This window comes from Akebia trifoliata, chromosome 16 (genome assembly GCF_017979445.1).
Source record: "Akebia trifoliata isolate Shusen 1 chromosome 16, ASM1797944v1, whole genome shotgun sequence".
Classification (NCBI taxonomy): Eukaryota; Viridiplantae; Streptophyta; class Magnoliopsida; order Ranunculales; family Lardizabalaceae; genus Akebia; species Akebia trifoliata.
Window position 1 is genome coordinate 21,252,978 of NC_141390.1, and position 27,793 is coordinate 21,280,770.

The following is a 27,793-nucleotide window of genomic DNA, read 5'->3' on the forward strand; positions in this document are numbered from 1 at the left end:
ATTTATCAAAGAATTCATTGATTATAAAAGTGACTAATTCACTGGGAAAATATGTTTCGGGAATTAAAATGAACAGTATATCGAAACCGAAAATTTGATACAAGTTGCGCACATTCTGGGAAAATCCCCTTCTTTAATTTTAATTGGAGAGTAATAAGTAAAAGTTGGGGTGCCAATAACAACTCTCTATGTTTTCTGTGTATCGCGTGGCAGGTCACACCAACACGTTTGGACTTAGGACCACGGGCTGTAACTTAAATTCAGAAAAAAAAAAAAAAAAAAAAAAAAGCCCAATTGGTTTTGTTAGCCCAACAACAAGTAATTATTGTAAAATCTGCATCTTTTTTCCCCTCAATTTCATTGTTTAATTAATTAATTAATTTTTTTGTAATACATCTGAAAATTTCTGGTGCTATTTTTTGTGGATTGAATGGATCGATATTAATTTCGTCAGGATTAGTGTTAGGAATATTTAGCATACCTATTGTTTGATTCAATCTTACTGAGGAAATATATCATTTTGTTTCAATTTATGCTGCAAAGGGTATTGAAATTGGGTTTTAGGAATTTCAATTTGGTCAGGATTAGGCTTTGGATTCTTAGTTTTGGTAGAATGGAATTGGTATCATGTTATGGTTTGGGCTAGGGTTCAAAATTTTGATTGGGTTCAGAAATTTAGCACATCGATTCTCAATATGTAATTTTTTATTTTTTATTTTTTTTAAATTTATGCTGCAAAGGGTATTGGAATTGGGTTTTAGGAGTTTCTAGTATCTGGTCGTTGATTCTATTCATTTTTCTGATCAAAATCTGTATATTTGTCTTTGTTTTGTTGATTCATGTAGATTTCTCTTAAGAGAATTATCCTTGTTTTCCCATGATTATGGATGTGCATTGGATGATGAATGTTTGTCTAGTTTTGAATATTTTGGTTTGGGTCCTAATTTTGATTTCATGATCAAACGAGTAATTCTTTGTTTTCCAACCCTGAAATGGAGCCACAGTAGATATTGTCATGCCCATCTTATTGTAAGAGTTTTGACTTAATAGTTATATTTGATATCTTGGGCGTGTGTTTCTCGGTTTTTTATTATGACTTTAGTATTGGATTGTGCTGGTGTAGAAGTGCTTCTATACTTTTTTGTTTGTTGGGATAATATGTTCTTCAACTTCACTTTGTTCCCTGATATAAGTGCAGGTTTTTAGGACTCATTCATGACTTTGTGGTATAAGACATAGTCGTTAATGCTCCAGCTCAAGCCTTCATTATTCTTCAAAATTTTGTAGACAGTAGAATATTTGTTACATTCATTGAAGCATTATTTGAGGGTTGGATTTTATAAGGATTTTCATCATCAGAACAACTCAAGGTTGTCATCTTTCACATATATTATCTGATTAGTTGCATAAAAATTCAGAAGATACAAGGGGTATAGTTCAGAGTGTCCTCTTTGTGGTGAGTAGCCATGTTGTTTTTGTTAGTATGCTACCTTGATGTACTTGTGTATCTTATGGATTGTTCACATTTATTTCTTATCTTCTACCTAATTTTTTATTATCGCCTGCAAGAAAATATTTACATATGTAAATATGTAACAGCTATACGTACGGTATCTAATATTGATGGACGATGAGAGTGATTTATGTTTGAATCACTATGGACATTGTCATATCCATTTTTTACCCAATCTCTAGCATAATGATATTAGAACACAGGATAGTGGCATTAAGGAATATTAACATTAGTCTATGAAACAGCTATACTCAAACCATATTTTGCTGAATAATCTTCTACCCATTTTGTATCATTATGGACTTGATTTACAAAAGAGTTGCATGGACATGTTAGTAAAAATCTTTGCGGAACTATTTGCCATTGACCAGGAATAAGTTGATTTTTGAGTTATTAATTGGAATTTGGAAGTGGCACAGTCCTGCTTGTCTTCGGCACTTGGAGACCCACTTGAGTACTCCGAGTGGGACTATCATCCACATGAAGAATAACATTCTTATTCATGTTGTTAAATCGCTTATGCGAGTGTGTGCGATTAGCACATGTTGTTTGCATATGCAGCAATTTTCTTTTTTTGAAAAAATGCAGAAAATATTAAAAAAATGCTAAAAAATTTCACAAAAATACATCATAATTAAGCAATGCATATATATCATACTTTCATTCAGAAATCATTGTTCAGTCATACACCAAAACACACTTGTAAAAGACCAAAAATAATTAACTATAAAAAAAATAATCAGTCAAATAGCTAAATAGTCATACAAATAAATGAAATACTCATAGAAATGTCTAAGTAACTAACTCTAATAGTTAATTTGATACTTTACACAAGCATCCCTAATTCATTGTGAAACATCTCCACTAGGATCGTCGTTGTTGCTTCCTTTCTTGTCGTCATCACCCTACTCCACATACACTTCATTCTCCTCAGTCTCTTCGTCTTCAGATCTTACCAATTCCTCATCTCCTTGACCTTGTACTGCTTCGTCTTCACCATCATTTTCTTGTATTTCATCTTTGTCTTCTAGTTGCCTCGAGTGTCGACCAGTGCCACTTCTTCTTTAGCTTGAGCTTTCTCCAGGTGCTGATGTCAGTGAGAAATCTGCTTTCTCCTCCACAGGCTCGTCCCGTGCATCAGTGATTCAAGAATGATCTATGCCAAGATTATTAATAGAGATGGGATCATAGAAGCCAAGATTCTATTTTCTCATCTTGAATCATTTGTAAAATTTTTGGTTGTATTGTATGAACACTAAGTCATTCAACTTCTTTTGTTCTAGTCTGTTTTTCTTTTTAGTTTGTATTTGTTCAATAGACAACAATTTTTTTTTTTTTTTGATCAATAATACACAACAATTTATAAATCTTAGATACATAAGTTATATTATTGAAAGAATGAAGTAAAATATTAAGTGTTTTACTTAGTTTAGTTCTTAGTTCTTACCATCTCAAATGTGCTACAATTGCGTTTGCAGTCCGATGTATAACATGTTAGGCCAAGAATCCCTATGGCCAACCTTTTCAAACATGGATCCTTTGTAATAAGATCAACTGCATATGTCGGCCACCAATCAGTTGTTGTATACATCAAAATACTACATTTAAATATTTATATTTAACTAGAATAGGGATTAGATAAAAAATATGTCAAATAACTCAAGTATAAACTCAATTTTTTTTTTTTTTTTTTTACTTGGAATTTTCATTGTTCTATGCCTTTTGACTATATGTTATTCAAAGATCCCTTCGTAATTCTTGTAACGATCCAACTATGTTGATTTTGCATCTTATTCTGTCTGTTCAGGGATCATTCTTTCCCAAACTTAAAGAAATCTAACCATATGCGTTGAATCCGCCTCATCTTGATTGACGGGTTAGAAGTATACTGCTGGATTAAGGATGTAAGCAGTTGAATAAAAGGTGACCTGCAACCAAACGAGGACGCTTATCCATTAAGGCGACCAACTTGGACAATATTGTCCTCACTAATTTCCTCAATTGTTTTATCTAACAGTTGGAAAAGATACTCAGCTGATGCATCTATGGATTTTAGGAACATTATTCCAGTCGGATAATTAACTAAAAATTTAATTATTGATTGACTGATTCTATTAGTCATAGTCACAAAGTCGGAGTATGGATTTAAAACGACAAGGGAAAACTTTGGAAAAAAAACGTAGAAAACAAGAAAAAGATGATTAAACATCAAAGGTAAAATATATATATTTACAAAATATGAAAAATGTATATATTTAATAATACATAAGAAATTTAGTTTAATTTATTCTATGTTTCCAATATAACATGTTCTCAAACATAATTATACTTGTTATGATGCCAAAAATAGTTTACTCATCAACACATCTTTTGTTAAAAATAATGTACTATTGGAAAAAATGAAAAATCATAAAATCAAGATAGTATCATCAAATCGCATATTTTTTACATTTATGAATCACCAAATTCTATTATGTATAAAATCCCACATTAAAAAAAGAATTTGATTTTTTTTTAATTTCAAAAAAACATGAAATAAAATTGTTTAAAACGTAACAAACACATTTAAAACGTAAGAAACGTGACTTTTTTTTAATTGTTTTAATTGCCCGAGATACAAGACGCGTATTTTTCAAAAAAAACAAAACAAAAAAAACGTTGTTTTTTGTTACTCTGCTATCAGTCCATCCATCAACCATCAGAGTATACATATAGGTTTTTCATGATTCTCAATATCTATTGATTAACTAATGGGTGAACATGGCTCTCTTATTTCCTGATAAGGTGGTTTGATGCCAGATCCAAATTGACTTATTGATTCGATCATTACTTTGAAACTCTTTAATTTGACAGTGTTAAATGCAATTCCAACTTGATATAGCCATTTGACTATATATATAGAATGATTTTCTTCCCATCTTTGGTGCTATGTTCAATGGTGGTTTGGTATGGACCTTTAACTTTCCCTCTTTGGTCAACCACATCTTTGGATGTGGTCTACCCCACCTATCTAGTGGACCATGAGCACGAGCTCTTTTAGCAGGTCTTCAAGTTAGTGGTGGTGGATCCGATGGTCTACTACGCCTCGTTGACGTGGGAGGGGTATCATATGCAGTGATATCATTATCATCATCCTCTCGACCACCACCTTCCATATAGCTTTCCAGATTTATGGCCTCATCTGTTTTTTGTTTTGTAGTCTTGTCCATGTACTCCATTAGTTCTTTTCTGATTTCTGGAGTAACTTTTTCACATGTCATAGCATTTGATCTTGCCATGTGTACTAAACGTTGTCTGTGGCGTGCAATGCCACTTTTACTAATGTATTCGCACGACTCACATGCTATACACTCTTTTCATTTGGACTACGGTAATGATTGTATTTCCAACCGTGATCATTTGATTTATTCCGTAGGGAAGAGTTGGCTGGTGAGGACGACATACTAATTTTTAAGTTTCTAACCAGTAAAATAAAAAACAACTAAAAAAATAGAGAACACATAACAACTATTAAAATATATATATATACCTCAACCTCAATCTCAACCTAAGTTGTACTAGTAGAAGAGAAAAAAGATGGTGATTAATGAAAGTTTTTAAGATTCTTGAATTGATGAATGATGATGTTGATGTTGATGTTTGATGATGAATATTGATTTGATTTGATCGTTCTTGAAAGTTGATTCTTGAAGGTTGAGGTTGAACACTTGAACTTGAAGGTTGAATGGATCTTGATTCTCAAGTCTTGAGTTGAAGGTTGATAGTTAATACTTGATCAATCTTGATTCTTGAAATTGAAGGTTGAACTTGAGTTGGATGAATCTTCATTCTTGATCTTCAAATTTTGATGACTTCACTTGATTCTTGAATCTTTACTTTAGTAGTTGATTGCTTCCTTTGTCTTCAAGTCTTAAGAGGTGAGAGTGAGTGACTTGAGTTGAGACTTGAAGTTTGAGAATTGAGAGTAGAGAATAGAGAGATTTAAGAGTTGGAAGCTTTGTGAGGAGAGTAAGAAAGAGATTAGATTATTAAAAGGTAGTAGAGATGTTGTAAAAGAAGTATGAGGGGGTAAAAGAAAGTTTAAAGGAAAAATAAAATAAAAATAAAAATAAAAATAAAAATTATGTGTCCAACAGTCAGTATGCCATCGCATATTTGTCGGATAGCATATTTTTGGATATGCGATGGTAGCATATTTTTGGATATGCCGCTTCTAATTTCTTTTTCGTATTTCTTAAAATGATACCTTCCAACTTCTTGGACACACAAGACTAGGTTCAATAACTTGGAGGATATAATACAGACCTAAAGATCAACCTATAGATTATAGAACTAGCTTTAGGAGTATTTTTTTTCCTGGTAATTGGGCTGTTCCTTCATTTTCCTAGTAATTGCACAAACATAACACACGTCATGTGCCACGACAAAGCTTCCCAATGTCAATAGCAATTGGGCGACAAGGACACACTAGCCATGGTGTCATGGATAATTAATACCGCAGGGGTGCCAACAACCCAGGAAGCAAGGCACGTGCAAGCCCATATTACAATATGTCGGCCGCCTTCTTGGCAATGACACTTAGGTACTAGTGTCACAAGAGACCAAGGGTGTGCAACCGCCTACCAAGGCACCGTCCACCATGTCACATGGTATAGTTAGATTTTATCACATGGCAATCTGCATGGTGTCCCAGAGTGCTTATTAGATGTGTATGTAGCATTTTAGGATAGACGCCTACCTAGGTCACTTGGGAACCTTGCACAATGCCACATGGCATAATTGGATTTTACCATATGGCAATCTACATGACGTCTCAGGGTCACACTAGACGTGCATCGGTGCATGTAACATTTATGGTAGGGGGTGCAACGTCTGAATCCTCACCCTAAAGACTAGTTCCATTTCCCTCTTTTTCTACTATCATAGAAATTGAATTTATTGGCTGAAGTGTAGATATGCTTAGGGCATGTTTGGCCATTGAGTTTTGATCAGACTTTAGGAAATTTTCGTTTAGTCACTATGTGAATAGAATGAGTACAGCTAAGTAGAGTGACAAGATTGGGAATGTTGAACATAAAACCATGCATCCGAGAGAACCTAGGCTGCGATACGTCAAAACCAAGGTTGTAGCCGTTTCAACCCTCCTTGATACGTGATGAAACTCCATGGAAAGTAGGAGGGGTTCTATCTTATTGTAGACTTTTTTTTCCATTTTGTAGATTTTTTCAAGGGAAGGATTAAGCTTTCTGTAGTATAAGCTACCCTTTTTGCTGTGATTGCATTAAATTTAGTTGCTGTAATGAATTTATGCTTTTTTCCAAAAGAAACAACTGGTGTTCTGATAAATTTAATCATTGGCAATAACTAAAACAGTTCATCCAAGATGATGACAGATATGAAAGGGAGCACGTCCATTGGCACACATATCCATGATCTGCACAAGGAATGGGATGAGGCTTCATGTCCAATCTGCATGGACCATCCATATAATGCTGTTCTCCTCCTGTGCAGTTCATATGATAAGGGTTGCAGGCCTTACATATGTGACTCAAGTTACAGACATTCAAATTGCTTGGATAGGTTTAAAAAATACTTTGGGAACAGCTCTTTGGGGCTTGATCAAGAGTCGCTTCATGATTATACTAATGAATCTGTTTTAGGGGCAAGTGGAATGAGAAACTACTTGACCGAAGTTAACAAATATAACAATTTTGAAAATAATGGTGAAGAACTACATAGGTATTTAGAAATGCAGGACAATGGCATTGTTGAAACAGGTGATCTTGAACATTTTGGGCAAAGTGCCATTGGTGGAGGAAACTTATCATGTCCATTATGTAGAGGAGCCGTGAAAGGTTGGAAAATCGTAGAAGAGGCCAGACAATATCTTGATCTAAAACATCGGAGCTGTTCCTTGGAGTCGTGCTCATTCTTCGGTAACTACGTGGAGCTACGAAGGCATGCTAGAAAAGATTACCCAACAACTCGACCCGCTGTTATAGACCCATTGCGGCAATGCACTTGGCAATGCCTTGAGCACGAGCAAGATTACGGTGAAATTGTCAGTGCCATACGTTCAGCCATGCCAGGTGCCATTGTGCTTGGGGACTATGCTATCGAAACTGGCGATGGTAATAGGGTAGGCAGCGATCCGTTTTTGACTTCATTCATTCTATATCAGATGATGAGACCATTTGAGCGGAGGGGTATGTCGAGACATTGGAGAAGGTATTGGCTCTCTTCTGGACCATTTTCTGATCGTCGGAACCTTTGGGATGAGAATCTGTTGGGCTTGCAAGATGACGAAGAGGATTGGAATCTGGCAAGTGAGACCGGTGATGATATTACTTCGATACCAAGGAAGTGTCGGAGGTTTACATGGTCCAGGTCTGATGAAGATCTTCCATGATGCACGTTGTGCCCCTCTGGTAATTTTCCAGTTAACAAACCAATTTGCGGATATTGTATTCTCATCTGCTTGTTAACAGGTGTTTCCATGTTAATGTTTTAATACTGTGCAGAATTGCCTCAATCCCATTAACATTTGACTTGTTGAATTTAATCGTACTGAAATTCTAAGATTGCTGCAGAGCTATTGATTCAGACACTTTTAGTAGCAGAGAGAAATTGGGTTGGAGGATGATGGAGGAATTAGAATTTGGGTGATCTTTTTTACTCCATACCTTAAATTTCCATAGAGTAAATTATATGATTTGTGTTTTAAATGGAGACTCTTCAGGATCTCAAAAAAAAATCGTATGTCACCATTTGGGAGTTATGGCTCTTTTATAATCCCATAAAGAAATTCCAATCTCCCATAGTTTTTGAGTTTAATTGAAGGGTAGTTCTTAATTATCATAGTCATCTAAGTATCGTTCGTTAACGCGATGTTCATGATTTAAGACCTCGATAAGATTGTGAAGTTGTGAACTGCATCAGATTATAGATGGCCACACCAGGAAAAGTCAAAAAAGTTTATAAAATTTAAATGCCATTTTTCGGCAGTAGTATATGATAGAAATTAAACTAAGGGTGTGTTTGATTGCTGGAAAATTCAAGTGAAAAAACAGTTTCCGAGGAAAGTTCAATTCTTGATCTGTCATTTAGCTAAACAAATCTTCAACCCCTCATCTTCAACCTCCCTACAAATTATATTTTGTTCTTGAGAATTATTTATTTATTTTCCATATTGTGGGTATCCCCACCGTTCGGAAAGTCCTATGTGCAACTGGCTGAGTTGAGGGTCAACCGGTACCCTAAAGAGGGGCCCCAAGGAATTCATTGCTTTGTATATTCATGAGATTTGAATGTTGAAGAAAATAAAAATTTGAAGGTAAAGTATAAAATTGTTATAACATTCAATTGTTAATTTGTCGATTTAATTTGCTAACCTGCTAGGGGCAAAACTTTTATCTAGGGTCAAGGTCGAAAAATAAAAAATCCAAATCATTGAGATAAATAATTTAATCGTCAAGATTGACAATTCAATTGTTGTGTTCAATCGTTGATCTTGACACTTGAAATGTTGAAGTGGCCACATGGCAATATTTGGGAGTAATTTTATCAAATTAGGGAATAATCCCAATTTTGGATGATTTTTCCCTCTAAAAAAATTACTAAATATATGGGTAAATGTAAAAAGGGGACGGTTCAGCAGCCCTAAAGTTTGCCAAGTTTGGTGCCAAACATTTTTTGTAAATCACTTTTGATGGGGTTAGAAATTTTGGAATAGGCTGATTTTTTGTGAGGATGATCTCTACGCTGAAGACATCATCCTCACAAAAAATCAGTTCATTTTGAAACTTCTAACCCTAGTTTACAAGTTGAAGAATCGTGAACCGTCCAATTTTTGTCAATCACTTTTGATGGGGTTAGAAGTTTTTGAATAGGCTGATTTTTGGTGAGGATGATCTCCTCATCATAGAGATCATCCTCATAAAAAATCAGCTCATTCCAAAGCTTCTAACCCATATTTTGAAAAATGTTTGACACCAAACTTGGCAAACTTTAGGGCTGCTGAACCGTCCCCATGTAAAAATTGTAATTTAACTTGGATCAGGTTTTTTTTTTTCTAATTCTAGATTTTAGGGTTTTTCTATTTATAGGATTAAAAGGTATAGTAAAATTGAGGAAAGAGAGACAAATGAGGGTGGTTTGGAGTTATCTAGTGAAGGGGATATGAAACACCTCTACAATTTATATTTTTCATTTTTTTTCTTTCAACCTCGCCACTAGATAGGTCTTCTTAAGATACACAAAATGAATATATAATAGTTGCAAAATGAACACAATGCACAAAACCATGCCCGAGGAAGCATACATCCTCAAGAAAGGAATAAACTCAAATACTTTAATTAATTTGTCTTGATAAATGTTGTAAAAGTCATGCCATTTTTTTTTTATAATTTTTTTCTCTAGGACTTGAATGAGTTAAATTTGGTACCACGGTCATCTATTCAAAATCATAACTGACATGCTTTTATAATCTAATGCAATGAAATCAAATTCTACTAGACATTTTGGAAGGATAATATTTAAAAAATGAGATGACTTTATTTATAGATATATGGTACTGATTACAATAGTTTATACAAACTTTCATCAAACACATTGGTAACATCATTTATATTGAAACTAAAGTTTTTTTTTTTACCACCTTTATTTTCTTCGATTTACTTGGAGTCTATTGATCCTCTTCGACCTTTTGACTTGCTTGCATCTTTCCCCGTCAAATATCCTCGTGAGCCATCCATTTTCATTCCAAAATATGGTATATCCAATTGCAATGCCAATAACCACTCCACATCCATATCCTATCAACATAAATATTTTCCAATCAAGGTCACTTGTAGATGTTGAATCCTTGCGTTGTTGGAATGTCGTTGGTGGTGAAATCGCATTGACATCTTGACATAGCCTTAACAATGGAATTCCACATAATCGTGGATTACCCTCATAAGAAGCATCTGAAAACGTATCAAATTGTTTACCTCGTGGTATGCTTCCTTCAAGATTGTTCTGTGTAAGGTTCAGCATTGCAAGGAATGTAAGAAGAAGTAGTTGCTGAGGAATCTCCCCTGAAAATTTATTTTGCGAGAGATCCAATGACTCAAGTTGTGTCAAGTTCCCCAATGAGGATGGGATGGGACCTATGAGGTCATTGCGTGACAAATTTAGTAGAATAAGTGATTTGAGATCTCCTATCACTTTTGGAATTTCACCGTGGAATCTGTTGTTAGAGAGATCTACAGAGACAAGGGTGGTCAAGATCTTCTCTAGTGCCCTTTCTTGTCCTTTGTACGAGAGGATAATTGAGAGATTATAATATCGATTTTGTTGCTCTTCATCTCCTATGTACATTGGGGACTTTTTCCCTACCATAAGTTCATTTTGTTGTGGTGTCATCATCGCTTTCCAACTCTGAAAGTATTTTGCAGGCAAAGGTCCCGTAAATCCATTAGAAGAAATATCTAGGACATGCAAGTTTTGAAAACCGGAATTGGTGTGAGGATTTTCAACGGGACCATAGAATTTGTTGGATTTCAATATAAGGACCTTCAATGATTGCAATGACTCTAGCCAGAAGGGGAAGGTATCATGTAATTTATTGTTTCCAAGGTCTAGAATTTCTAGCTGACTCAAATTAGTCCAACATCTTGGAAAAGATCCTTCCAATTGATTATGGGAGGCTTGAAAGATATTTAGATAACTCAAATTGCAAATTGATTCAGGAATTTCACCATTTAAATCATTATCTTTGAGTTGCAAGAATGTTAAGTCTTTGCAATCGCCAATCTCATGAGGAATTATTCTAGTGAAGTTATTGCTATTGAGTAGCAAGAAACGGAGTTGGGTCCAATTGGACAGAAAATGTGGGTAGATTTGACCAGATAGTTGGTTATTATTGAGTTGCAAGGATTGGAGTTGAGTTAGAGAGACCATGGAAAGAGGCAAAGGTCCAGAGAGGTTGTTAAATGACAGGTCAAGATTATTTAGGTTGGTGCAAAATCCAAGCTCGTTGGGAATGCTGGAATTCAAGCTTGTATTCGTGAGAAATAGGGTCCAAAGCATCCTAAGGTTACCTATGGAAGATGGTATGGGCCCACTAGTAAACGGGTTATTAGATAAAACAAGGGATGTGAGGTTAGTTAGAAGGCCAATTTCGGGGGGTATCTTACCATTGAGTTTGTTCATTTCCAAGTAAAGGTATTGGAGTTGGGTAAGATACTTTATTTCTGATGGAATCGGTCCCTCCAATGAATTATTAGTCAAGTCAAGGTATAGAAGTTTGGTAAGATACTTGATTTCTGATGGAATCGGTCCATCCAATGAATTATCAGTCAAGTCAAGGTCACCAAGTTTGGTAAGATACTTGATTTCTGATGGAATCGGTCCCTCCAATGAATTATTTCTGAAGCCAAGGGATTGAAGTTTGGTAAGAGTAGTAAAGAGTTGCACTGGAATACGGCCTGTTATATGATTATGAGACAAGGACAGAGAGGATAAGTTGGGGCAGTGAAAGATGAATGGGGGAACCTCATCTCCCAGTGAGTTACTAGAGAGATCGAGAAATGTCAATGATGCCATGCCCTTAAACTGATGAATTGGATCTGGATTCGTTAGATGGTTACTGTAAAGGACGAGCGATTGTAACTTTTGTAAATTACTAAGCTCATGTGGGATCGCACCAGATAAGTAATTGCCATCAAGCCACAGAACTTCGAGATCTAAGAGATTTCCTATCTCAGAAGGGATCATACCTGTGAAATAGTTTATCTCCAGAGAAAGAAAAGTGAGTTTTGAAAGAGACCCAATTTGAATTGGGATTTCTCCAAACAAGTTGTTACGATCGAGGCCTAGGATGGTGAGATTGGGGAAGGCGGAGAAGTCGAATTCATCAAGGGTACCATTCAGCCTCTGACTAGTGAGGTCGATGTTGACGATGATCTCGAAGTTGTTGTCGCAATAAATTCCAGTCCAATTGCAGGGATTGGTGGCATCAGACCATGAATCCATAATAGATCCAGTCGAATTGATGAAACTTTTTTTCCATCTGAGCAAAGCTTGTGCTGATGATGATGATGATGTTGTTGATGCTGAAGTAGTTTGTTGTTGTATTATAAGAAGAAAAGCAAAAGAGATCATGAGAAAGAGAAAGAAGAAAGTTTTGTTGTTCATATGTAATAATGTTATAGCCATGAGACTATCTGACTTGAATTGAATGACTCTATCTCTCAAAAACCATATTATATTTATAATTATTATTACATGGAAGACAGAGAGAGAGAGAGAGAGCACAAAGTGTCTCCTACGTTTGACTAGAAGAATACGTGTCTCTTACTTCTGACTAGAACAACGAGAGAGAGAGCACAAAGTGTCTCCTACGTTTGACTAGAAGAATACGTGTCTCTTACTTCTGACTAGAACAACGTTGCAACGTGTCTCTACTCTCTCGACCCAAAAATCTTTCCTTGGTATGGGCTGATTTCCAGCACCATACTCTTGTCCTCATCATTGTCAAGGTACAGTTTATAAAAACAAGATATATCTAATTAATTAATAGTATTATTTGAATAATGGAATAATGGAACTTAACGGGTAGTTAGGATATTGCATTATTTCTTAGTAAAATTTTGTTTCTAATAGATTATTTAGATTTACATTGTTAAAGTTTTATCCCAAAAGTAAATAATGACAGTTAATGAACAAGAGTATGTCTTAGTTCCTTTGAACACTAATGACTGCACGTGCCTCTCATGTTTGACTGCAACAACGTTACAACATGCCAATAAAGTTTTTCTTACTAAAAGATTTTTTTAGTTTAACATTGTTGATGTGTTATCCCAAAAGTAAATAATGGAACTTATGTTATTTAATAAAAAATAAGAATTTTACAATAATAAAAAAATAAATAAATAATGTATTTGAGACTCAAATTATTATAAAAAGTTCAAAATGTCATCATTTGGTCACCATTGGAGCATGGGACAATGCCGCACATAAAAAAGATATATTTTTTCACTTCGAAGACTTAAAGAATTTTTAAAATAAATAATGGTTTGAGTCGTCCATTGCAACCTGGTTGGCTTGTGTCTTTGTAAATATACTTTAGGTCTACATCATGCAAGATTGGTAAAGTTAATAAAAGTACTATATATCTAATTAAAAAATATTTAATAATAAAATAAAATAATGGGATGTTCATAATGCAATATAGTAGAGTACTTGACACTCTAAAGACTACAAAAGTATCATCTTCTATCAGACTCAAGGTCGTTATCGGAGTAATGGGAAGACCTGTGTTCGACGAGTAATAAGGATATTGCTTATTTTCTTCATTGGCCAATAAAGTTTTTCTTACTAAAAGATTTTTTAGATCAATATTGTTAATATCCTATCCCGAAAGTAAATAATGGAACTTATCTAATTTAATTAAAAATAAGAATTTTACAATAATACAATAAAAAAGTGTATTTAACACTCAAATTATTATAAAAAGTACAAAAGGTCATCATTTTCTTTCTAGATTACAATGGGTGTATGGGACAAGGCCGCACATAAAAAAGATATATATATTTTTTTCTTTGGGGACTTAAAGATTTTTTATAATAAATAATGGTTTGGGTTATCCATTGCCACTTGGTTGGCTTGTTTCTTTGTAAATACTCTAGGTCTACATCATGTCAAGATTGGTAAAGTTAATAAAAGTATTATATATCTAATTAAAAAATATTTAATAATAAAATAAAATAATGGTAATTATGTAATTTTGATGAAAAATAAGGATGTTCATAATGCAATATAGTAGAGTACTTGACACTCTAAAGACTACAAAAGTCATCATCAAGGTCCCGTGTTTGACGAGTAATAAGGATATTGCTTATTTTCTTCATTTGCCAATAAAGTTTTTCTTACTAAAAGATTTTTTAGATCAACATTGTTAATGTCTTATCTCGAAAGTAAATAATAGAACTTATGTAACGTAATTGAAAATAAGAATTTTACAATAATGCAATAAAAAAGTGTATTTGACACTCAAATTATTATAAAAAGTACAAAATGTCATCATTTTCTTTCTAGATCACCATTGGAGTATGGGACAAGGCTACACGTAAAAAAGATATATATTTTTTCTTCAAGAACTTAAAGAATTTTTAAAATAAATAATGGTTTGGGTCTTCCATTGCAACTTGGTTGGCTTGTGTCTTTGTAAATACTCTAGGTCTCCATCATGTCAAGATTGGTAAAGTTAATAAAAGTAAGATATATCTAATTAAAAAAATATTTAATAATAAAATAAAATAATGATAATTATGTAATTTAGATGAAAAATAAGAATGTTTATAATACAATGAAGTAGAATACTTGACATTCTAAATATTATAAAAGCCATCATCTTCTATCAGGCTCAAGGTCGTTATTGGAGTAATGGGAAGACCCGTGTTTGACGAGTAATAAGGATATTTCTAAGCCTATATTTGTAGCCGCAATGCTTCGATGATATCAATACCCCTGTTATATGGAGCAGAGGAATATATTTAGAAAATTCAAACAGAACTCAACATTAAAGAGATTAGTTGATTTAACATAATCCAAGGCTTTTTAAATGAGACTGACTTGCATTAGAAGCTAGAAAATTTCTTGCCAGAATCTTTGAAAAATGAATTGTATCAACTCAAATTTGGTGAACAAATTCATAAAAAAAAAAATTTAGGCTTCAAACAATCACAACAAGCACTTTGGCCTCGGTCCAGTAGCCTAACTGACAAGTTTTTTCAGCCCTTCTAAAAGTTCACCCTTAGATTATAGATATTGACGGTTGAACCAAACACTTGATGCATATGTGATTGAAACAACTTGGGGTCCATTTCAATCTCTTGAGGATATTTAATTTATTCATTTTAGTTTATTGGTGTTGTCTAAATAATCCAAGTTAACAGAGTCGATATACATATACATCTAGCTTGAACTGGAGTCCTATAAGAAGAAAAAAAAAAAAGTAATCTTGTTGGACTATCTGTCTCTGAATGCGAAATATATATATTTTTTTTTTATCTTAAGAATTTGAATTCATCTATATGAGCAATGCAAAGATCCACTATCAATCTTTGGATGTGAAAATTTTAAGTTTCTTGATCTCCATTCGAATGGGCTAATTGGTTCTATACCTTGAACACTTCAAAAAACTGCACAAACTTATTTCCATTTTTTGGACTTTTTCAAGAACGATCCACACCCAAGTGTATTGTGTCAATGAGCAGCACAAGTATTGCAAGGTATGTCAACAGTGCATGAGTGTGACAAAACAAAAAATTTATAGTTTACTCAATATATTTTTAGACAATATTTTCACTTAAAAATTTTAATCCTGTTCAATTTCTAAAACATGCTCAATGGAAACTCCCTGCCTCGCAACTCAACTTCCACACCTTAAATAAAGTTTTATACTACTAATTTGGCTCCACTTCCCTCATCTAGTCGTACTTAACCAAAATAGCACTTTTTTTTTTTTGAAAAAAATGTAAAAAATCAAAACTTTCCCAATCACATAAATATCCATTTTTTGATCAATGAGCTGGGTATTGAATGGAACCCCATCCTAATATTAAGAATCAAGCATCTAAGTTCTTAGCCATAGCTCCTCTCTTAGCCAAATAATCCACCGCAATATTGGCTTTGTTGGAAAGTGGAATTAGTCAGAAATTAGGTTGTATGGAGGCAATGTTATTTTCTCTTTAGGTTGTATGAAAGCCTTTTGAGATATATTCTACATCATTTCTAATATAAATGAGAATGCTTGCATCTCTAATCAAAGTATCTTGGACCCCCATTAGAAGTTTGTAGTTCTTACATTTGAATCAACTCTGTCATGAGTGTTGGTAAAAAAAAAAAAAAAGAAGACATTTTAATAACAAACCATAAAAAAAAAATTAAAAAAAAAAAACAAATGGAGGCTGAAAAGCTATATTCTAAGCTTCAGAACAAAAGAATGCTATTTTTTATTTTCATATGTGGATTCCACTCATCAAGTTCTTATTTGATGTCTCTATGAGAACACCATAATATTATTTGGGATGACATCCTATAGTAAATTAGAAACATATTTTTATTCAACTAGTGCTACAAATAACTGGCTAACTTTATCTCTTTGAGTTAATTCCACAAGTGCTAGTCAATTACATTTTTGGGGAAATTGTTATTATGTCAAAAGAATTCATGTATACTCTTTCTCTACCTTTACACACACAAAGCTTGTATAGTATTTTATGGACAAAACTTTCCCAATGCGAAAGAGGAATCGTGCTTTTCTAAGTATTTGAAAAATACCCCTAATTTCCTCTAGTCTGCTGCACTATTGCTTATCTGATTTTTTGAAGAAACCATTATCCAGCCTGAATTTTTTTCCCTTAATGTTTGGTTGTCCAAAAGAATTTCCTTTTGTGATTCTTCATACATTAATATCAAACTTTGTTCATAAATTGCCATCATTTGAAATATCCTGGTGTCATGTGTTACAGCTATGTGGATCTAATAGGCCATTGCCTTGAGTGTGGTCAGGTAAAACTCAAAAGCTTGTCTGGTTGACATAGTATGGTTATTTAAAATTAGCTAGTGTAATCGTTTGAATAGAGTGTGATAATATTTTGTAATGTAAATGCCGTGTTTTATTCTAATTATGGTGTGATAATTAATTGAAGTATAATAAGTAAAATGTGGGGTGCCAATAACATTTCCTAAGAAATTGAAGTGTGATAAATGAAATTTGGGGTGCCAATAACAAGTCTTTTTCTTTATATAACTGCAGGTTTTATTTTGAAACGAAAATTTTAATAACTTTTTTTTAAACATTAGAGACAATTTTGAACCGCCTAAACTAATATTTATTTTTTAAAAAAATTTGTTATTAGGGGTGGTTTTAATCCATCGGGTATAATTCATCTATTTAATTGTAGAAATTAATCCAAGACAGTTTTAAACCACCTCTTAAATTCTAACAATCGCCTTAAATCACATTCATTAGAGGCGATTTTCAATAATTTGGTGGCGATTAAAACTGCCACAAAAAGCTTCATATTTTGTAATGCCCGACTCACTTGCTTACGCGGTTACCTAATCTTGCCATCAACAATATTTGGTGTGTTTTAACTAGACATACTTTTGAATTGAACCGAAAATTTGATGGTCTTAGGATGTCATTAAAAATGATCAAGTTGGATCGTCGAGACACTGGGTCTTGTTGACAAAAGTCCATCACTACCATTGACAACCTATTGATTGACTTTGAGTCCTACTTCTCAATTTATTTTTGCTTTAATTGATTGTCAATGTGCAGGGTATTGCATCAAGACTCGAATGATTGATTAGTATTCGGCTCGTCAGCAACCCAAGAATTTCTAAAGCATGCACCAATATTATCTTTTATTATTCTAGCAATTGATGAGTTTAGAATCGTTGCTCCACTGGGTCACGAATCGATTGAAAGTAGGTCGACTTTGATTTTGAAAAGTTTGAAGAAATCAAGACCTTTTGCAATTTCAAATTTTAGGTGGCCAGTGGAATTTCCAAACGTTTGATGGGCTTGCTTAAAATTTCAAGTTTCCCAAGTTATTTGAACCACTTTTTGGTGTTTGGAAATGTTTTCACAATATTCTTAGGGTCCCGGTGTGATTTCGTCCTTTTAGAAGAAAAAAATTCTTAATTTCCAAAAACTTGATGGATGAAATAGTAAATTCATCAGCACCATGGTGTCCGTCTCGTCAAGACTCAAGATCTTTGATTTGATTAGTCCTGGGCTCAAATCGGAGTTGAGATGGGCTAGGGATCTCAAATATACAAAAATCGAGGAAAAGGGCCCACGCATGATTTTTTGTTGTTGCAAATTTCACAATATTTCTTTAAAATTTTTGGGGATTTGAGCCGCTTCCATGTTGGACACAACTCAAAGGGCCACAGCTGAAGTTTTAGATTGATTGGGTTTGAATCCGATTTTGAAATGGGCCTCACTTAACAAAAGAAGAAATAAAATTCAAAAGTGATTAAGAATTGTGGATCATCAATTTGTAAATCACTTTTGACGAGGTTAGAAGTTTCACATTGGTTAAAAATCTACTCAATCCGAAACTTTTAAGCCATATATATTTGTTCTTCATAATAGAAGTTATGTTTAACTCAATAACTTGGTCGAAATGTCTCACCTAACTTGATTCATTTTCGAGCTGATGAGATAGTTGGATGATTCCATGGGATGGAGGCACCTAGAAATCCAATTCACTTTAACTAGTTTTATTTTATTTTTATTTTTTTTTGAAGCACTTAACACAATGTGAAAAAAGCTCAAATTTGATGGCCAAAAGGGTCGAATTGGCATCGAATTTTTTATTGTCAAACTTTTTTTTTCGATAGGCCAAAACTGTCAAATTAATGAAGGATGGGAGAAATTCGACAGTTCTAAACCGTCAAATCTGGGAATATTTAGAATTTCGATGGTCCTAGACCATCAAAATTCAGTTTCTAAATTTCTTGAGCCTTGGCCCGTCAATTTTTTCTATTGAATTTCCTGTTTTCACATAGTGTAAGCTCCAGTGATTCTCAGAAAAAAGTTTCTTGGAAAAACTTTATGCTAGATTTTTAGTTTTTTTATAAGTAAATTTGTGCTTGAAAATAATTTCATATTGTTAGAAAATGATGCAATAGCCCGAAATTTAATTTCTCATTATCTTACTAGTTTTAAAAAAATCTATTTTTCAATAAATCAAAAGTTGATCCCCTATGATTTGGTATATTTTCATGTTGACCCTTAACCTTTTGAGAATTTCACGATGTTAACGTTCCAATATTACTATTTTAGCATCTCATTTACAATGAGAAATTCTATTGCCACACCAGCTTTTGCTAACGCCACCCCAATTCATAAGTAAATATGGGATTTTTTCTAAAATATTCGCAACTTATGTCAAAATTCTAATTTTGATACATTGTTCGTTTTAATTCCCAAAACATGTTTTTCCAATTAATTCATCACTTTTATAATCAATGAATTTGTTAATAAATTATCAACAAAATCATTGACATGGAAAAATAGTTGGTATTTTATCTACGAATTCGTTGATATTAAAAGTGATAATCTCATAAGTTCGTAGATTATAAAAGTGACAAATTCAATTGGAAAAAATATACAATAGAAGCTCTCTTTAAAATTTTATTATTTATTATTGAAACACAAAATCAAAAATACCCACAGTAAATAAAAAATTATTTTGGTGATTCTTCCGTTGTCAACTCTTGAAAATATAGGTTAAAATAATATTTATTTTAACAAATAAGAAACTCTTTGTTTTTCACCCAAAAACCCATAGGGGTATGCCTAAATTAAGAGTTCTATTAATTTTGGAAACTTTCCATTTGGGTATTTTAGGAAGAATCATGATAATCTAATTATCCCACGTGGCAGACTCATTCGACTCTCCTGACTTGACACATTGATTCAATTCTCTTGACTTGACCAGTTTAAAAATCGTAGATTTGTATGCCTCAGGTTTAAATCTGCACATTCCCATAAAAAAATGTATCCCGAAGGAATCATATAGATCCACGATTCCCAAACTTGTCAGGTCAGGAGAGTCAATTGAGTGCCGTTCTTACATTTCTAACAATTTGTGTGAAATTGTTATATGGTTAGAAATTGGGTATAATTAAGATTTAGAGTCTATTTAGAAAGGGTTTTAATTTTTTACTGCCATTCTCACATTTCTGACATGAAGTTGTGCACATAACCATAGATTCTTTTAACTTGTATGTTGAGGAAACAATCTACTATCACATCAGCACAATGACAATCAAATCACAGTCCCTCATGGATTTTCCTTTGAGAAAATAGAATTGGTTTCTTCAGATTTTATTGAAGTAGGTAATTATTTCTTTGCACTTTTCACTCTATTTTATCGAGAGCGCATTCATGACTAGAATTGGAAAACTAATGAGAAAATATCAATAGAGCTAAAATAAAAGAAAAATGAAGTTGCATTTAATTTAATTTAATTTCTTCTAATCTCTCTCTTTCAGTGGGTTATTTGGAACACAAACATATTTTAATTCAACTAGTTTTACAAATAACTGGCTAACTTTATCTCTTTGAGTTAATTCCACAAGTGCTAGCCAATCACGATTTTGGGGAAATTGTTATTATGTCAAAAAAATTCATACTCTTTCTCTACCTTTACACACACAAAGCTTGTATAGTCTTTTATGGACAAAACTTTCCCAATGCGAAAGAGGAATCGTGCTTTTCTATGCATTTGAAAAATACCCCTAATTTCGTCTAGTCTGCTGCACTATTGCTTATCTGAATTTTTGAAGAAACCATTATCCGACCTAAATTTTTTTTCCCTTAATGTTTGGTTGTCCAATAGAATTTTCTTCTGTGATTCTTGATACATTAATATCAAACTTTGTTCATAAATTGCCAGCTATACATGAAGAATTTACACGTTTAAAGGTGCTTGCTTGGTACTCCCTTGTAGGTTAATTTCTGTAAAAGCCAGTATACCGGTCTTTTATACTCTCTTATCTCTAAAGATGGATACAATAGCTTCATGGCCATCATTTGAAATATCCTAGTGTCATGTGTTACAGCTATGTGAATCTAATAGGCCATTGCCTTGAGTGTGTTCATGTAAAACTCATAAGCTTGTATGGTTGACATAGCTAGTGAAATTGTTTGAACAGAGTGTGATAATATTTTGTAATGTGAATACTGTGTTTTATTCTAATTATGGTGTGATAAGTAATTGAAGTATAATAAGTAAAAAGTGGGGTGCCAATAACATTTCCTAAGAAATTGAAGTGTGATAAATGAAATTTGGGGTGCCAATAACAAGTCTTTTTCTTTATATAATTGCAAGTTTTATTTTGAAACGAAAAATTTAATAATTTTTTTTTAAACATTAGAGACAGTTTTGAATCGCCTAGACTAATATTTATTTTTTTTTTAAAAATTGTTATTAGAGGTGGTTTTAATCCGTCGAGTATAATTCATCTATTTAATTATAGAAATTAATCCAAGACAATTTTAAAACATCTCTAAAAATCTAACAATCGCCTTAAATCACATTAATTAGAGGCGGTTTTGTAACCGCCGTTACTTGGCCACTAAAAGTAATTGAAGACACCACTATAGTGGGCATATGACTAAACTGCCCTTACATATATTGGAGGCGATTTTCAGTAATTTGGTGGCAATTAAAACCGCCACAAAAAGCTTCATATTTTGTAATGCCCGACTCACTTGCTTACATGGTTACCTAATCTTGCCATCAACAATATTTGGTGTGTTTTAACTAGACATACTTTTGAATTGAATTGAAAATTTGATGGTCTTGGGATGTCATTAAAAATGATCAAGTTGGATCATCGGGACACTGGGTCTGGTTGACAGAAGTCCATCTCTACCATTGACAACCTATTGATTGACTTTGATTTGACTTTGAGTCCTACTTCTCAATTTATTTTTGCTTTAATTGATTGTCAATGTGCAGGGTATTGCATTGAGACTCGAATGATTGATCAATATTCGGCTCGTCAGCATCCTAAGAATTTCTAAGGCATGCACAAATATTATCTTTTATTACTCTAGCTATTGATGAGTTTAGAATCGTTGCTCCACTGGGTCACAACTCAATTGAAAGTAGGTCGACTTTGATTTTAAAAAGTATCATGACCTTTTGCAATTTCAAAATTTAGGTGTCCAATGGAATTTCCAAACTTTTGATGGGCTTGCTTAAAATTTCAAGTTTCCCAATTTATTTGAACCACTTTTTGGTGTTTTGAAATGTTTTTCACAATATTTTGAGGGTCCAAGTGTGATTTCGTCTTTTTAGAAGAAAAAAATTCATAATTTCAAAAAACTTGATGGATGAAATAGTAAATTTGTCAGCACCATGGCATCTGTCTCATCGAGACCCAAGATCTTCGATTTGATTAGTCCTGGGCTCAAATCGGAGCTGAGATGGGCTAGGGATCTCAAATATACAAAAATCGAGGAAAAGGGCCCACGCATGAGTTTTTGTTGTTGCAAATTTCACAAAATTTCTTTAAAATTTTTTCAACTAAAAAAATTAGCAAGTTTGCTTAAATGAGTCAAATAAAATTATACTGAATTTATAAATAGATTTTAATAAATAAAAATATTTATTTTTTTATTTTCACAAAAATATTAATAACAAAATAAATAGATCAAGTTTTTTATTTGACTGGGTATATTTTTAGATTAATCCTCTTTATATTTTTAGATCAAGTTGAGAACTTCTATTGGCATTCATCACTTTTATAATCTATGAATTCGTAATTTTGTCACTTTTAATATCAACAACTTTGTAAATGAAATACCAGCGATTTTTTCATATGAGCGATTTTGTTGGTAATTTATCAACGAATTCATTAATTATAAAAGTGACTTAAAACAAACAGTATATCGAAACCAAAAATTTGATACAAGTTGCGCACATTCTGGGAAAAATCCCTTCTTTAATTTTAATTGGGGAGTAATAAGTAAAAGTTAGTGTGCCAATAACAACTCTCTACGTGGCAGGTCACACCAACACGTTTGGACTTAGGACCACGGGCTGTATCTTAAATTCAGAAAGAAAAAAAAGCCCAATTGGTTTTGTTAACCCAACAGCAATTAATTATTGTAAAATCCGCATCTTTTTCCCCCAATTTCTTTGTTTAATTAATTAATTAATTTTGTTATAATTTATCTGAAAATTTCTGGTGCTATTTTTTGTGGATTGAATGGATCGATATTAATTTGATCAGGATTAGTGTTAGGATTCTTAGTTTTGATTAGTGTTAGGATTCTTAGTTTTGGTAGGAAGGAATAGGTATCGTGTTAAGGTTCAAAAATTCAATTGGGCTAAGAATATTTAGCATACCTATTGTCTGATTAGACAATTTTGGTCTCTTTTTATTGGAGCTGATTAGAGACAGGTCTCTTGGAACCAAATCTATTGAGAACCAAAGCGATAGGAATCGAAAAAACCCAAGAACTGATCAGTTTAAAGAGAAGCTTTTTGACAGTTCTAGTTCTAGTTTGATTGATTTGAGAACCAGAACCGAAACCGAGGGTACCGGAACACAAATTAATGGTAATGGTTCTGTTTCCTATAAGAACTGACCCATTTTCCCCTTAATTCATATCTGTGTTCACTATGTCAATCCACATTCTTTTTGGTTTTCTTCCTCGTTCTTTTAAGATCTTCAACTTGAATATTTCTTCTAATTGATGCCTTTAAGATTTGTTTTCTTAGGTTAAAATTCCGTACCATCTCGGAATGTCTGACTGATGAGTCTCGGTTTAGGAATCTTGACTATTATATTAAGAGAGATGCTATTGGCATCCCTACCGTGTTACATCCCAATTAAAATTAAAATAAACATAAAAAAAAAAAATCAATGGCTTTGAAACTCTCTTCCCTCTTTTTTTTTTTTTTTCGATTTCTATTTGCTAGATTTAAGATTTTATATGAGCCTTATCCTAACTATAAACAACCGCTGGAATTGTTTGAATGTGTTATAATGTTTTGTAATGTTGAGGAAATAACGTGAACCAAACTGCTGCAATGTTCGAATGATGTGTTTTAATCTTTAATTAGGGTGTGATAAATAATTTAAAAAATTGGAGTGTAATGACTAAAAAGTTGAAATGCCAATAACAGCTCTCTATATTTAAGTTGTTCTTTGCAGCTGCTGTTAGTTTTTTGGGACTTGAAATCCTGATTGCTCTTTTGCATATATTTACTGACAAAAACCATCCTTACTTCCAGGTTGCTATTCCAGTGGTTCCCACAATCAGGGTGTTGGTTACTTTTTCAAAATTTGAAGAGTTGCAACCATTGGGAGAGTTCAGCACACCTCCTTTCAAGCCCTCAAGGCCGAGAGAGCCCGGCAATGGTGCAATCTTCGAGTTCTTCATGGCTACAATGGATTAAAGCTCCTTATCACCGTCCGAGCTCTTCTACGGCTTCTGGGTCCACCAGTCGGGTCGAAGATATTACCCATTTGCAATACCAACAGATTATTCTTGGATTACGGCCGAAGCAAAGAAAAAGAAAATGCAGGAAAAGAAGAGTAGCAAATCAAAAAAGTTAAAATCTCAAAATCAATGAAGATTGTCGCGTGGAGTCCATTTGTAAAGAGGATTTAGCCTACTAAGATCTTGGTTGCTTCTCTTGACATTGAAGCTATGATATCGTGTAGGAAAACAGTTGGGGACTGCCCTCGGCATATAAGCAAGCAAATTGAACTGTTGTAATTCTTGAACAATGTTTGTAACTAACATGATCACATGTTTGGTTTCTTTGGTATATTTTAGTGTATTTTCTACACCTATTGTAGTACTTCCATTGATGTTTGTCATATTTTGTTGGAGCATTCTTGGGGTGCATCATGAATCAGCAACAGAAATCTTGTTCAAGATTCGACTTCGTCTAGAGCTTTATCGCCTAGACTGATCCAATGCAATATTTTTTTCCGTCTCATTGTCCCAAAGAACAGCATCGATCAAATCATTGTGCTCGTTGGTAAGTATAACTTGATAAACGAAGTAAATCATGACAAGGTTTCATTTCCAAATTGATCAATGCCCTTGGAGAAAATATGGGTTGACCAATTCAAATTCCGAACAGGTTGACTCGTCCGAGTTTTCAAAAAATCAATCAATTTGAACAAGTTTTTAGTCTAGTCAAGGAAGTTCCCAATTCACATTGGCAAACTTGGTTTGGCATCCTCGAACTCAACTTAAATTTGACCAAGTTTTAAAACCATGGTCGAGAAAGTTACATGTTCGGAAGTTAATTTTCTTCAACTTGACAATTGACGTTGTTTCATACATTTACATGTTTGGAACTATATGTATATTTCCATCAATTTTAGCTGAGAAGAAGATCTGATACTCCAGCCTCCGAGCAGAGAAGTCTTCAAAACTAGAACAACACGACATGGTAGCACCAATGGGTAAAATTTGGTCAATTTGCCCGAGGCCTCAGACCTGAGCTTGGCTCATCGATCAGAGTCATTAGCCCAAGGCTTCAACCTAAGATTTTGGTTGGATCCAAGTCATTGGCCCAAGATTTGAACCTAAGGTTGGGTTGGATACGGGTTGGGTTCATGGTACCATCAATCCATATTTTTGGGTCCTACTTTTTAAGAGCTGCTATTGTCATCCCAACTTTTACTTATTACACTCAAATTTCATAAATTATTTTTCACACCCCAATTCAAGATTTAATCACATCATTTAAACATTAAAGAGGTTTGGCTCACATTATTATCTCAACATTACAACACCCGTTCAAACTTAGGGGTGCAACTTAATTCGGTTGAAACCGAGAACCAAATCAAACCATGAGTTTTAGATTGCTTTGGTTCGATTTAAATTAAAATCGGTTCAGTTTCGAGTTTACAAAATAAAGAACCGACGAATTCGGTTCGATTCTCGATTTGAACTTTATAAATAACCGAACCGAACCCATAACCGAACTAAGAGTTCTTTTAAATAAAATTTAGATTTTTTAAAAACCCTAACTCTCATCTCTTCTACTCTCGTCTCTCTCTCTGTCTCTGCGACTACCGGCTACCGGCCTACGGGCGGATCATCTCTTTCTTGTCTCTCGTCTCTCACTCTCTCTCTCTCTCTGCGGCTGCCGGCTGCGAGGCTGTGGGCAGTAATAGAGGAATAATTGATCTCCTTATCTCCTTAGTTTTAGCTATTTGATTGTATTATTTAAATGTTTATTAGCTGTAGTTATCAAGCTTAGGAATTAGTCTGTAACAGACTCTATAGGATCTGCTGACTTATAGGATCTGTAACAAACTTTCTGGTATTCTACCTATTGTATTTATATACCAATTCTGATCAATAAAAAGCAGATTGAACAAAGCTCATTTCAACCTCTGTTATGGTATCAAAGCACCTCTAATTGATAGTCAATTTTTTTTCCAGCAGCCATGACCAACACCCCAACCACCATTCACAACACCAATGAACATAATAACACCCTCATCACCATCAATGTGGCTGCACAAACTCCTATTAAACTCACATCCAGCAACTATATCTCATGGAAGTTGCAATTTAACACCTTATTCATTGGCTATGATCTATTAGGCTATGTTGATGGATCAAAACCATGTCCAGCAGCCACCATCACCCAAAACAACACCACTATACCAAATCTAGATCATACTATCTGGATTCGACAGGATCAACTAATCCTCAATGCCATCATTGGCTCCCTCTCCCCAACCATCATTCCATTCATTGCACAAGCCAAATCTTCTTGTGAAGCATGGACCATCTTGGCCAACACATATGCCAAACCTTCTCGTGGCCGCATCAAGCAGGTTAAAAACCAACTAAAGAAGATCACAAAGGGTCCTGAAAGTGTGACTGAATTTTTGCAGACCATAAAGGCACGAACTGATGAACTTGCTCTTCTTGGAGCACCACTTGACACAGAAGATCTCACCGAAAAAATACTAGATGGACTTGGTGATGAGTACAAGGAACTAGTTCGTGCTGTTCAAGCTAGAGACACCTCAATCACCTTTGAAGAGCTTCATGAAAAGTTGCTCAACTTTGAAGCAACATTGGAAACAACAAAAACAGAACTTTTTCATTTTCTTGCTACTGCAAATCCCTCCAGTCGAAACACATCAAATTGGCACCCACCATCAGGCTCACGCAACAACAGCACCTCTTGGCGACCCAACAACAACAATCCAAATCGGTATTCCACACCACCAAGTGGCGGACCAACCTCAACTCCAGGAACTCGTTCTTCACGTCCATATTTGGGATACTGTCAGATTTGCAAAATACAAGGCCACACTGCAAAGAGGTGCCCTTCATTTCGGCTGGTACCAATCCAATCGCCCAACAACAACTCCACTACTCCAACTTATCATCCTACTTCACCAAGGCAACCAAGGGCACATTATGCTGCTAGTCCAACTAGTCCATCTTGGCTCTTGGACAGCGGTGCCTCTCACCATGTTACTGCTGATCTAAACAATCTTTCCATGCATACTCCATACAATGGCTTAGATGACATCATGATCGGAGATGGCTCGGGTCTCCCCATTACCCACATTGGTTCTACCTCTCTCACATCCCCACAAAACACTTTTCAATTAAACAATGTTCTTTGTGTTCCAAATATGAAAAAGAATCTAATCTCAATTTCACAATTTTGCAACACAAACAATGTTTCAATTGAATTCTTA

At 34.0% G+C, this 27,793-nt stretch overlaps 3 protein-coding genes across 3 annotated transcripts in view; 2 read left to right on the plus strand and 1 right to left on the minus strand.

Moving 5' to 3' along the window:
* The first annotated feature begins 6,853 nt into the window (after positions 1–6,853).
* LOC147382821 (uncharacterized) lies at positions 6,854–7,922 on the plus strand. Its single transcript, XM_086427233.1, has one exon. The coding sequence runs from the start codon at positions 6,897–6,899 to the stop codon at positions 7,920–7,922; it is 1,026 nt and encodes a 341-aa protein (XP_086283359.1). The 5' UTR covers positions 6,854–6,896.
* Positions 7,923–8,156: 234 nt separating this feature from the next.
* The window catches only part of LOC147382822 (uncharacterized), a 31,951-nt gene continuing 12,314 nt past the window's right edge, over positions 8,157–27,793 (plus strand). Inside the window, exon 1 of the mRNA XM_086427478.1 lies at positions 8,157–8,175. The gene's annotated coding sequence lies outside the window, so the exon portion shown is untranslated. The remainder of the gene's footprint in view (positions 8,176–27,793) is intronic.
* Positions 10,062–12,740, minus strand: LOC147382823 (uncharacterized). Its single transcript, XM_086429177.1, has one exon. It carries the CDS (start codon positions 12,710–12,712, stop codon positions 10,172–10,174), a length of 2,541 nt encoding a protein of 846 aa, XP_086285303.1. The 5' UTR covers positions 12,713–12,740; the 3' UTR covers positions 10,062–10,171.

What these genes read in the sequence shown, in the direction of transcription:
- LOC147382821 (XM_086427233.1), top strand. Translation starts at nt 6,897, where the DNA reads ATGATGACAGATATGAAAGGGAGCACGTCCATTGGCACACATATCCAT.
- LOC147382823 (XM_086429177.1), bottom strand. Translation starts at nt 12,712, where the DNA reads ATGGCTATAACATTATTACATATGAACAACAAAACTTTCTTCTTTCTC.